The sequence below is a fragment of the Gobio gobio genome (genome assembly GCF_949357685.1).
Source record: "Gobio gobio genome assembly, chromosome: 3".
NCBI lineage: Eukaryota > Metazoa > Chordata > Actinopteri > Cypriniformes > Gobionidae > Gobio > Gobio gobio.
Genome location: NC_137099.1, coordinates 70,690,383 through 70,704,136, shown reverse-complemented (window position 1 = coordinate 70,704,136; position 13,754 = coordinate 70,690,383). Strand labels below are relative to the sequence as shown.

Genomic DNA, 13,754 nt, shown 5'->3' with positions numbered 1-13,754 from the left:
CCAGACCCTGCACTTCTCAAATTGAAGGAGTTACAAAGATGGTAAGAAGAAAATTATGCATGTAATCATGTATGCATGTAATGTGCATTTTTAATAAATTGATAGTATTTCACTCACCACATCGAATTGAATAAACATGTTTGCACTGTTGAATTTTTTCTGCATGTGAATGTAGTGTGGATAATTCTGGAGCAGGTACATCAGATGCATCTTCTCCTGTATCATCTCAAGACGTCTCCCTGTGTCCTCCAGATGAGCCTTCTGCCTCACAACACACTGGATTTGCACAGGGCGCAGCCACTGAGGATGACATTGAGTCGCTTAAAAGAAAAAAGCTCAAATTACAAATTAAGTTGCTGGAAATTCATAATGAATATTACGCACTAAAACTGAAAAGAATTAAGAATACTCAATGATTGTACATACGCTTTGTGTAATAAAAGTGTAAGGAAAAATTAGTTTGTTGTTACTTATTGTCTACAAGTTTGCTTACCCAAAATGTGAGTTAGCAAAGCAGTCCCTTAGTGATGCTCTCCCTGAAATGCTTTGTAATGTGTGTTCGGTGGTATTGTCATCATTCTCATCATAATCATGATCACTGTCATCATCACCATGATCGTCATTTTCATCGTCATCATCATCATCAAGCAATGGGAGGTTACGAGCTTTGCAAATATTGTGCAAAATGCCACAAGCCATAATAATGCGACAAGCACGCTCAGGTGAATGTCGAATCTCTCCATGAAGGACATGGAATCTTCTTTTCAGCTGTCCAATTCCTCTCTCCACCACGGCTCTTGTTACTTTGTGTGCTCTTCATGACGCAAAAAACAATAAAAGAACATAGGTCAGATAAGTCAAGAATGCACTCATTGAACAAAATTGCTATCTTGTCTACAGTTCAGTCCAGTACAGTACCTGTTATAATTGAGCTGCTGTTCTCCTGGAGGTCTTCTGTAAGGGGGGAGAAGCCAGTGTTTTAAAGGGTAACCCGAGTCTCCCAGATGATGACATCCAGGGCGAACATCATTTTGTTCGAATAACCCAGTGAGGCCACTCTGGGAAAGAACCCGAGCATCATGTGTTGACCCTGGCCATTTTGGCACAATATCGAGGATCTTGTAATTGGCATCAAATACGACTTGAACATTGATGCTGTGGAATCCTTTTCGATTGATGTATGTCTCCTCATTTACAGTTGGAGCAATGATGCGTACATGGGTGCCATCGATGGTTCCAACAACTCCAGGGAAACCTGCAATCCTCATAAAATCTGCTTGCTTTTGCCGTATAGTTTGAAGGTCAGTTGGGAAGTCAATGAACTGCCTTACTATGTCTGGTGTGGTTAGTGCAGCAACAGTGGTATTTAAGACCCTGCTAACTGTGGACTGTGATGGCCCTAAGTCATCACTGGTGCATTGCTGCATTTTTCCAGTCGCCAAGAAACGCAGAGTCATTATAACTTTCATTTCTGCAGTTAAAGCATTGTTTCTTAGAGTGGGAGAAGTCATTGAATTTCTGACTAGGTCAGTAACAAAAAGAATACCCTGACGATCAAGCCTGTATCGTTTGATCAACTCTCTGTCATCATATAATTCCAACACATTCTTACGTTGTTGGAAACTGCGCGGCCTCCTCCTCTCTGCTGCCATCTTGTTACTCCTAACTGGTTAGGAGACCTCTCCAGCTGTCTTAAATAATTTAGGAGCTGAGACCCGGTCTTAACACTTAGGAACCTTTATGAATCACACTTATTCTTAAGAATAAATGACTTAAGACAAAAAAATTTACTCTGACCGGCTTTATACATACGGCCCCTGATATCTGAGTCTGAGTCTGAGTCTGAGTCTGAGATCTGAGATCTGAGTTTGAGTTTGAGTCTGACTCTGAGGTTTGAGTCTGACTCTGAGTCTGATATCTGAGTCTGACTCTGAGTCTGATATCTGAGTCTGAGGTCTGAGTCTGAGTCTGAGTCTGAGTCTGAGTCTGAGTCTGAGTCTGAATCTGAATCTGAGTCTGAGTCCTGAGTCTGATATCTGAGTCTGAGTCTGAGTTTGATATCTGAGTCTGAGTCGGAGTCGGAGTTTGATATCTGAGTCTGAGTCTGAGTCCTTAGTCTGAGTCTGAGTCATATATCTGAGTCTGAGTCATATATCTGAGTCTGAGTCTGAGTCTGAGTCTGATATCTGAGTCTGAGTCTGAGTCTGAGTTTGATATCTGAGTCTGAGTCTGAGTCCTTAGTCTGAGTCTGAGTCATATATCTGAGTCTGAGTTATATATCTGAGTCTGAGTCTGATATCTGAGTCTGATATCTTAGTCTGAGTCTGATATCTGAGTCTGAGTCTGAGTCTGAGTCTGAGTTTGATATCTGAGTCTGAGTCTGATATCTGAGTCTGAGTCTGAGTCTGAGTCTGAGTTTGATATCTGAGTCTGAGTCTGATATCTGAGTCTGATATCTGAGTCTGAGTCTGAGTCTGAGTCTGATATCTGAGTCTGAGTCTGAGTCTGATATCTGAGTCTGAGTTTGATATCTCTGGGAAAGTGCTGCTTATGCAGTGCAGTTTGCACATACAGGTCCGGTTATGCTTTATTGATATAGATTGCTTTGACCTTATGTTTTGGTGCAGTTTATATCAGAATCAGAATCAGAAAGAGCTTCATTGCCAAGTGTGCTTGCACACACAATACATTTTTCTTGGTGCTGAAGCTTCCAGTGGACATATACAATACAAACACAACGAGAACATAGTAATACAATTTCTAAGAATAAAATTGTGAAAAATAGTATAAAAAATATAAGGTCACAGTTACGTTTAGTCAGAATAAACATTTACAGATTATGAACATATTTACAGTATTTGAGTAGTATGAATAAATATAAATAATCTCCTGAGTTTAGAAGATATTCCGCTAAACAGTGGGAGTATTGCACTTACAGGCACATGCCTCGGGGGTGTATTTAACTGTTCAAGAGGGAAATGGCCTGTGGGAAGAAACTGTTCCTGTGCCTAGATGTTCTAGTGGCCAGTGATCGGAGTCGCCGTCCTGATGGTAACAGTTCAAACAGGAGGTGTCCAGGGTGAGTGGAGTCTGTGCTGATTTTCCCTGCTCTTCCTCACTCTGCAAGAGTACAGGTCCTGGAGGGTTGGCAGGGGAGCACCAATAATCCTCACCAATAATCCCGAAAAAAAAAAAAAAAAAAAAAAAAAAAAAAAAAAAAGATGGCGCCGCCGTGCTCGGTCGCCGTTCAGGTCGCTCCGCTAAGACTTTGCTTTTATTTATTATTCTACTCTCTTTTACTCTCTATTTTTTCCAACGGATCATCTGCTTTGATCTGTTACGACAGCAAAACACTTCTGGAAATTGGTTACCGCTACACTGACCTGTTTCAGGACACTTTCTCCAATCTTCCATCTGAGATTCGCCGGGACGCCGAGTTGAACAATGGCCACTCGAGTCGACGGCGAAGATTCAAAAAACACCGCGGGAAACGCGCTGGGATCCGCAACAGACTGAGAAAAAGAGCATTCAGTCCTCCTCTCCCGAGCATTTTGCTTGCAAATGTCCAATCCTTGGAGAATAACATGGACGATCTTAGAGCCAGGATAAGTTTTCAACGGGACATGAGAGACTGCAACATCTATTGTCTGTCCGAAACATGGCTCACGCCAGCGGTCCCGGATACAGCCGTGACGCCGTCCGAGAACTTCTCTGTTTTTCGGATGGACAGAACAGCCGAGACCGGGAAATCTAAAGGCGGTGGAGTGTGTTTCATGATAAACAAGAAATGGTGCGATCCTAGGAACATCTCCATTCTTTCGCGATCCTGCTCTCCTCACTTGGAACATTTAACTCTCATGTGCCGGCCTTTCTACCTGCCGAGGGAGTTTTCCTCGGTCATCGCCACTGCCGTTTATATTCCACCACAGGCAGACACGGGGCTGGCTTTATCTGCCCTCCATGATGTGACCAGCGGCTTCATAAACAAACACCCCGACGCTGCTTTCATCGTCGCGGGTGATTTTAACAAAGCAAACCTAAAGAAAGTATTGCCAAACTTTCACCAGCATGTCTCCTGTCCCACACGAGGAGCAAACACACTGGATCATTGCTACTCTCCGTTTAAGAACGCCTACAAAGCTCGTTCACAGCCAGCTTTTGGCAAATCGGACCATGCCGCCATTTTCCTCACACCGGAATATAAACAAAGGCTCGTTCAAGAGCCCCCGGTGAGGAGGGAAGTCAAACGCTGGTCATCCCATTCAGAGATCACGCTACAGGCAGCTCTTGATGACGTCGACTGGGACATGTTCCGCGCGAGTTCTGAAGACGTCAGCGAGTTCACAGAAGTGGCGCTCTGCTTTATCAACACACTGACAGAGCAAGCCACACAAACAATAACTATAACGTCCTTCCCTAATCAGAAACCGTGGGTGGACAGTTCAATCCGCACTGCAGTTAACACGCGCACTATCGCGTACAATGCCGGTCTCCAAACGGGGGATATGAGGGAGTACAAAGCTTCATGTTACGCCCTCCGGCGCGCCGTTAAAGCCGCAAAACTCCGCTATAAAGACAGAGTGGAATCTCATTTCCAACTCAACGACTCCCGGCGGATGTGGCAGGGACTGAGGACCATCTGTGCTTTTGGAACTAAATCCTCTGCAGAGGTGAGAGCTGATCCGTTGCTGGTGAACGAGTTAAACTCTTTCTACGCTCGCTTTGATGGTAATCGCGGCAGCGCGACTCCGGCGAGTGACGCGTCAGAGAGAGTCCCTCAGAGCAGCAACGGTCACGTGATCTCTGTCTCGGAGGACGAGGTTCGGAGGGCACTCAAACGTGTGGATGTCAGGAAAGCTGCTGGGCCGGATGGTATTTCAGGTCGTGTTCTGCGGTCCTGTGCTGATCAGCTCGCAGGGCTCTTTACATCCATATTCAACGAGTCCCTTGCTACATCTGTTGTCCCCACCTCCTTCAAACGATCCTCTATCATCCCTGTACCTAAGATCAGAGGTGTCAAGTAACGAAGTACAAATACTTCGTTACCTTACTTAAGTAGAAATTTTGAGTATCTATACTTTACTGGAGTAATTATTTTTCAGCCTACTTTTTACTTCTACTCCTTACATTTTCAAGCAATTATCTGTACTTTCTACTCCTTACATTTTAAAAATAGCCTCGTTACTCCTATTCCATTTCGGCATGTTTTCATTCCGGCTTGTCATAAAATAAAAAAAACTATCCAGATAAATCGCGCCATCCGGACAGAGTGAATTTGATTGTGGTTGGATGAGAAGGATAAACACAAACCATTCCGACACCCTATTGGGTTGTAGGCTATCAATCACGCCTGCACCTGCACAAATCACACACCACGTTGCCAGATAGGGCGGGTTCTCGCCGACGAGCACGTACTTTCAGCCAATCAGCGATCAGCAGGCAGACGTGCTCAGCCTCATTCATGACTTTAGCCGGGTTTTTAGCGCGATGACTCGTAGCTGTATATTCCAGTGAATCAGTGATCGCTATGCCAGTGGCATAAATACACAGTAAGTTGTATCTACAGTAAAGAGTGGGAGAGTGACTCAACTCTCAAACGTGAATTACACCTGTGACTCGAAGACTCTTTATAAATATAACCGTGACTCCTGTCCATCATCATACACACACTTAGGACATCTGCAACTAGCAACCCCGACAGATGCTGAAAGATGTTAAAATCAACGACTAATCCGTTTTGACTGTGCTAAATGTGCATGTGCCATGTACTTCACGAAAGACATACTGTAGTTTTGTCAAAGCAAAGTGCAACACAAGGGTAAGCGCATTGTTATGTATTTGTTGACGGATTATTGTACAGTATAAATGAATTACGCATTTTGACATTGGTGTGTGCATTAACGTGTGAAATGCCTGTTAATTACATAGCTTTTTCCAATCTCTATATTGGGCACTTTTTGCACGTAAATTGGCTTCTTACTGTTGACATTGAAAATCTTGTGTTTTTCTAAGGGATTGCGGTTTTGACAGTTTCTACCTGGACATATAGTCATATTTGAACCGTTTTACTGGGATTTTTTTTTTTTTAATCATCAATGTTATGCTTTAAGGAGATAAAATGGTAACTTACTTATCAACATTGATTGGTATGGCAATAAAATAATATCACATTATTTTGGCAGTTAAAGTTTTGGTTTTTTTTCTTGGAGTGACTAGTTGCCTATAAGTAGGCTATTGTAAGAGGTGCAAACTTGTTATCAATAACCATTTTTTTTAAAAAAATATAAATGTACATTTGGTGAGGTTTTTGGGCTGGAAATTGTTGACCCAATCTGGCCACACTGATCACACATTCAAAAAATGGTTATTGATAACATGCCTCTGAATTTTGACTTTTTGCACCTTTACAATATTTATAGGCAACTAGTCATCAAATCTTCCACTCCATGAAACACGTTAATGCTCAGTAGTACACAATATGGTTCTTTAATGTATTTGCATTGTCCTAAAATGCGTTCATTTTCAATGGGAATATATGCGGCTGAAACGCGTAGCCAAGTGCATCTAAAAATGTTCAACATTAACTTTTTAATATAACATTATAGTCATTATGGCCTTCAGAAATTTTTTTTTTTGAGGAGGTGGGGTATGCACTGTGGCGCGGCCTAATCTTTTGTCCTTAAAGGGATACTTCACCCAAAAATGAAAATTCTGTCATCATTTACTCACCCTCAAGTTGTTCCAAACCTGTATGAGTTTTTGTTCTGAAGATATTTTGAAGAATGTTTGTAACCAAGCAGATAGAGCAATCATTGACTGCCATAGTAGGGGGAAAAAGCTATGGCAGTCAATGGTTGCATATAATCTGCTTGTTACAAAAATTCTTCAATCTTCAGAACAAAGAAACTCATACAGGTTTGGAACAATTTGAGTAAATTATGACAGAATTTTCATTTTTGGGTGAACTACCCCTTTAATGGCATTTTTTCCCCTTACATTACTTTTACTTTTATACTTTAAGTAGTTTTGAAACCAGTTACTTTTACACTTTTACTTGAGTAAAAAGCTTGAGTTGATACTTCAACTTCTACAGAAGTCTTTTTAAACCCCAGTATCTATACTTCTACCTGAGTAATGAATGCGAATACTTTTGACACCCCTGCCTAAGATCAGTAAACCCTCTTGCCTAAATGACTATCGTCCAGTGGCTCTCACATCTTTAGTCATGAAGGTCTTTGAGAGACTCATTAAAAACAACATTTGCTCCTCCATTCCTGACACTTTGGACCCTCTTCAGTTTGCCTATCGTCCCAATAGATCGACTGAAGATGCCATTTCTCACGTCCTTCACTCCTGCCTCACTCACATCGACAGCAAAAGTGGGAACTATGTCAGGCTGCTATTTATTGACTATAGCTCAGCCTTTAACACCATAGTTCCCATTAAGCTAACACACAAACTCCTGGATCTAGGCCTGAATTCTTCTCTCTGCCTCTGGATTGAAGATTTCCTCACTGGCAGACCCCAGGCGGTGAGAGTAGGCCAGTTCACCTCCACCTCCATCACCCTGAGTGTTGGAGCTCCACAGGGCTGTGTGCTGAGTCCCCTGCTCTACTCTCTCTACACCCATGACTGTTTGTCCACACACAGCTCCACCTCCATCATCAAGTTTGCTGATGATACTGTTGTCCTGGGTCTCATCTCCAACAACAATGAGACGGCATACTTGGACGAAGTGGAGCAACTGACATCATGGTGCCAGGACAACTGTCTCTCTCTGAATGTTAACAAGACCAAAGAACTGATTGTGGACTTCAGGAAGAGACAGCATCGGTCATACTCCCCTCTCATGATCAGCGGGACACCGGTAGAGAGAGTGAGCAGCTTCAAATACCTGGGTGTGAACATCTCCGAGGATCTGACCTGGACTACACACATCCAGACACAGGTGAAAAAAGCCAGGCAAAGACTGTACCACCTGCGCCAGCTGAGGAAATTCAGGGTTTCACCAGCCATCCTGAAAACTTTCTATCGAGGGGCGATAGAAAGTGTCCTGACTCAGTGCATCACAGCGTGGTACGGGAACAGCACCAGTCACGACTGCAAAGCCCTGCAAAGAGTGGTGCGCTTATCCGAGCGCATCTCAGGCTCAGCTCTCCCGTCTCTGCAGGACATCTACACCAAACGCTGCAGAGGTAGAGCTACCAAAATCATCAGAGATATTAATCACCCTGCAAACTCTCACTTCACCCTGCTGCCATCTGGTAAGCGCTTCCGTAGCCTGATGGCAAAGACTGAAAGACTCAGGAGGAGTTTCTTCCCCCAGGCCATCAGACTCCTGAACTCAGTCACGTGACTTCACTTCACCCCGCACACACATAAACATCCAGTTTAAACATTAACATCCACATACTGCCATTGCACTGCACTTTACTTTCCTATTGTTACTGCGTAACAACCTGTAATAAACCTTGCACATTATACTTCTTTATATATATATATTTATGTTAACCACTTATTTCTAAGTCTACAGTTTATCTCACTTATCATATCCACTTATTTTTTTATATTTTTTATATTTTTATTTTTATATTTTTATTTTTATCTTATTTCCTATTTTTATATTTTACTTGATTTATTTATAATTCTACTTATGTTAATACTTTTTATTCTAATTTTATTCTATTTCTATTCTAATTTCTTGTAACTGTTATTTGCACTGTCCATGGAGCGGACCTGTTTACATTTCACTGCCAGTTGTATATTGTGTATATAACTGTGTATGTGACAAATAAAACTCTTGAATCTTGAATCTTGAATCCGCAGTCTGGATTGTGCGTTGTAGTCTCTTGATGTCTGATTTGGTAGCTGAACCAAACCAGACAGTGATAGAAGTGCATAAGACAGACTCAATGACAGCCGAGTAGAACTGAATCAGCAGCTCCTGTGGGAGGTTGAGCTTCCTCAGCTGATGAAGGAAGTACAGTCTCTGCTGGACCTTTTCTGTAGCATCTAAGTTATAACAATAACCCAAACCATAAAAAATTCTGTAGCATCTAAGTTTTGTTTTTTGTGTTCTCTTCCCACCAATTGTGAGTGACTGTCACCGTGCACTGTAATAAAAGCACTGTTAACCATGACCAACTGTTTCCTCTGTCAACTGGAGCCTTCAATCGCTTAAGGCGTTCGTGTAAGCAGGAAAAAACGCATGAATTCCAATATCCTCCGATCGGATTCAGGCCTCACTCATATGTAGTAATAAATCCGATGTGATTCAGATACGTGCGTTTGTGTCTGCCATGTAAGCGGTCAGATCGGATATTCCCCAGTAAATGCGAGTCGTACGTCATTGAAAAAGGGACGGAGGCGAATGACGTCAACTCAGGTGGACACGAACTGTAATCAAGGGCTCTTCTCTTTTTTCTCCGCCTTACGAGAGCAATGTTTTACTGACCTTTAAAGATGCTTTGCGTGCATTGCGTCCATTGCATATCACGCCGTTTTACTTCCTTTTCCGGGTAAGAACGTCTTGGGCTGTAGTCACCAAATCGGAATTGTGCATCAAGACCTGCAGTGTAAATGCGGCCCATGAAATAGTTTTGAAACTATACCTTCAGGTCCCGCAGAATTTCTTAACAAGTTCTGGTCTTCTGTCACACACAGTAGTGAGTAGGCCTTATTTTAGTGACTATAATTGTTTGTTTGTTTTCAAAAACCATGCATAAACGTTATTCTCTCAAAAATACAAGCATGTTGCTCTCATATTATGGCAGCCCAGTTTGTGCGGAATACAGTGTAATGACACTTTGGCCATTAATGTGTTTATGAGCAACTGAAAACAGCACAAATGTCAGAGCAGATCAAAACTTCTAAAGGGCCGAAAACTGTGCAGACCCGGAAGGGTTAATTAATAGTTCACACTGTTTATATGGAGGAATATATGATAATGTGTTATAGGCTATAGGCTTATAAAGACAATTGTAAATGGACATGAACGTCCATAAACCCATTGGGTTATACCAAGGTTAATGGAAATATAAATCAGGCTATTAATTAATTTTATACATTGCACGTTCAGAGCTTTTATAAGCACTAAGTTCCCGATGAAACTGAACAGACCCATCATCTGCACAATATGGCTGAAGCCTGGCTTATTTGATTGTGCATGAGTGGAGCATGAATCCCAGTATACTCGGTGCATTCTCCAGCGCGCTCCAAACGTGTGATAAGATTTGCACAAGCTGCATCCATGTGACGCGGATGATAAATGTGCAACGCATTTGAACTCTATTGAGAATTTACCACTTTAAAACGCTACGGAGAAAGTCAAACATGACCTAAAACAGCCACACAAACTATAAAGACTGATGAGAAGAGGGGAAAACATCACCCTGCACCTACACTAATTACAAAGCTTTTTAAACTACTGTCAAAAGCTATGTTTATATCCACCTATTTTTATGCGCATTTCAGGATATCGCATCAAAAAATGCTGAATGGAAACGCCAAGATGCGCATGAATTCTAAAAATACGCATAAAAACGTATGCGCTTGTTTGAGTCGGGTAAATGTTCTATCCGATAAGAAAACATGCGCATAAACTACGATGGAAATGCATTTACCGAATAAATTCCTCAATGCGCATTAAAAAAAATAATGTGACTTTCACGATGTAACAGCATAACTGCACTAACCAGCGGGAAATCTTGTTTGCAAATCATCTGAAATGTGTTTTGGCCATTCAGAAGATGCTCGGTATGTTTCCTTCCTAGAACTGTCTTACAGTGAAAGCAAAACAACAAGTTTATTGAGACGCACATCATTTATTATTTATGAAAATGATTATATACGGTGGCTTCTCCTATGTTTCTTAGTGATCTTTTAGCGGCAGTTTATCAGGAAGTAACTGTTATGTTCTCTTCGACTCACTGGATGGAAACGGTGCTTACTTTGCAAATATTTTATGCGATATTGCAATTGCGCATAAGTTACATCCGCAACTTTGGATGGAAACAGCTACAGTTGGTTGCAATAAAGATGAAATAGGATCTAATCGCAGCAGTTTTTAGTTTATTTTAACCAAGACCTCAGGATACATCGAACACAGGGACAAAACAACCACTTACACACACCAATACCAGAAGCAAACACAGGGCTTAACCCTCAAGCCACCCTCACATAACAGCCCATAATCCTGCCCTCATGGACACATTTGGTCACAAGTGGTCACAAGTGTGATTCCAAAAATGTTTTTTATTTTTATAAATGTTATATCACCATCTTTGATCAAATAAATTATATCAATGTATGCCTTTTTTTGTGATTTTTGGGGTATTAATGAATTTATTTACCTCAAAAGTACCATATTTTTTAATGTAAATTATGCTTATTTTTATGTTATATTAAATATTTCTTTAACTTCAGTAAAAAAACAAAAAAAACAAAAAAAAAACATATCAACAAGTCCAGAGAGCCAAAACCTTAAAATGTGGTGACTTTGGTGACACCTGGTGACCTATGATGGTATTCATTTCTTTTTAAAGCTACAATATCAATAGCCAGTAGATGGCAATAGAACTAAATGGCTGCATATGGGCTGTACTCTGTAAAACAATGTTTAACATATTTTATTTATTTTTTATTGCCCAGTTATTGGCTCATTTAATTCCTTTGTTTGTGTATGTGCAAGTTTTTTTTTGGACAAAAAAAAAAAAATCTCACTCTGTTATAGGCTCATTCAATGGCTTTCAATGAAATGCTTTTGTGGATGTGTGTGTGTTTGAGTGTGTGTGTGTGCGTGTGTGTGAGTGTTTGCTACATTGAGTGTGTTGTATAGGCTCACTCCTTCATTTGTGTGTATGTATGATCTGCATTGTGTTGGATTTATTGATTTTTATTGGACAAATAAATAAAAAAATGCTTGGAATTAAAAAAAATTCCATTCATTCCTATGGGTGCCCATTTTTGTCCACGGAGAAGGGATTAAGGACATAATTTTTTTCAAGCACTTAACATTGTAGAATCAATTTGTGTGTGTGTGTGTGTGTGTGTGTGTGTGTGTGTTCAGGGGGCAAACTTAGGAAAAGTAGCCAAGTCTTGTACCGCTCAGGTTTAAGAAAGTATTTAAAAAAATAATAATAATAATAATAAAAGAAAAAGATTTTGCCCTCATTTGTCCAGAAGATGGCTTTAAAAACACTGAGCAAACAGAAGAGCTAGACCCACACCTGCACAGAATGTGAAATATTGGCATGCTCCAAGTCTTCTTCTCCGTTATTAGTGTATCTCTGTGACAGCGCCACACACTGGTCTGGGGTGTACACTACATCGTTTTGAGTCGGGTTCAGTGGTTTTGTGTCTAGAAACTCAGACATGAACAGAAAAATTGATCAAAAATCAAATCTAAATATTACAATCCCCATCTTTATTACATCCCCGACTTTATCATGTTCTTTTGTATTTATTATGGTCAACTAACTCCTTGTATTTTCACTAAAGATTTATATTACAACTGTGGTATGTTGTAGCTAGAGTTTCTATGTGAAGGCAGTTATTTTTCATAACAAATACTATAGCCTAAAAAAGTGAACATTGGCCTATAAGCATGGTAATGAGGAGCCATCAATGGTCATCAATGGATCCGTATTTTAACAAATGCTATAGTTAAACAATTACAAGAACTATCTTACTTTTTCATAAGGCAAGTACAAGTTCATATCAAGAGCTTTAAAGTCTCATTTTGCAAAAATAAATAAGCAAACGAACCAAAGAAATGATTCACACTTCTCCCCCCCCAATGTTCACACCAAACCCACGCCCTAGATCAGCACAAAGTTGGTCTTTTTCCCAGAAATGCAGTTTTAGTTTTCTTTATTTGCCTTAACCGTCACTGGCACAATGGACAGTACACACTCGTTCTCACCAGCCCCAAGGTGACGAGAAGCATCGGAAGGATTGTGGTTTGTCCGCTTTTCCCATGTGAAGTACTCTTGGGTGTTTTTGACTGTAGACTTTACAGATTTGGCACTTTTTGCACAGGCTTTTATCTTTGTGCATTTTGTATTTTATCTTTTAAACTGAGGACAGAAATCCAACAGATGTTGCACAGAAAAGGCAAGTGTAAGCATATCTGTGTATTGTGGACTCATGGATACTCTGGTGGCCAAACCGACTATGATTTAGCAGCATTGGGGCAGTCTGGTCAATTATATTGCCAAATATACTAGGGGTCGGTTAATATATTGCTTCTCAATGAATTTTGACAAGGTCACAGAACATCGCCTTTCATAGAGGGGACATAACATAAATACAATATGTCAGAAGAAAGAATAGAGAGCCTCTGCTTTTATAGTTTTTTCATGAAAACGTTCATCGTTTTCTGACAACTGCAGACACAATCGCATAACTACACACCAACAAACCTCAAACTTCCAGGTCAAAATCATGTTCTCTCTGTCAGAATCAAACTTTGGCCTCAGATGATACACAGACTAATGCCCTGCCCAGTGGACACTAGTGGGAGAAACCAGGCTGGTGAGGTTTAATTCAGTGCAGAAACTCTGATCAGCTGCTCTGAGAGGTCCTCATAAATCAGAGCTGCTTGTTGAATGAGGCGTTTGGAGGTTTGTGTGAGAGCCGGGCTCAATCTGGAGGTCTGGAGGGCCGTGACCCGCTCAGGTCAAAAGTCACGGCTGCGGTCAGTGAATGAAAGGCCTGAGGCTCCTCACAGGACAAAGAGACCCGATCAGATATTG

At 41.0% G+C, this 13,754-nt stretch overlaps 2 protein-coding genes across 2 annotated transcripts in view; one reads left to right on the top strand and one right to left on the bottom strand.

Annotated features, from left to right (window-relative positions):
- Nucleotides 1-489: 489 nt before the first annotated feature.
- Nucleotides 490-1,652, bottom strand: LOC307124274 (putative nuclease HARBI1; the record flags this gene model as incomplete). The annotated part of the gene is made up of 2 exons (XM_079813320.1): nucleotides 490-814; nucleotides 919-1,652. 2 exons carry the CDS (start codon nucleotides 1,650-1,652, stop codon nucleotides 490-492), a joined length of 1,059 nt encoding a protein of 352 aa, XP_079669446.1.
- A 12,052-nt stretch (nucleotides 1,653-13,704) lies between these two features.
- wfikkn1 (WAP, follistatin/kazal, immunoglobulin, kunitz and netrin domain containing 1) overlaps nucleotides 13,705-13,754 on the top strand; it is a gene marked incomplete at both ends in the record, with an annotated part of 4,173 nt that continues 4,123 nt past the window's right edge. The window contains one exon of the mRNA XM_079813319.1: nucleotides 13,705-13,754. This exon is cut by the window's right edge and continues 343 nt beyond it. Coding sequence (XP_079669445.1) covers nucleotides 13,705-13,754 — 50 coding nt within the window.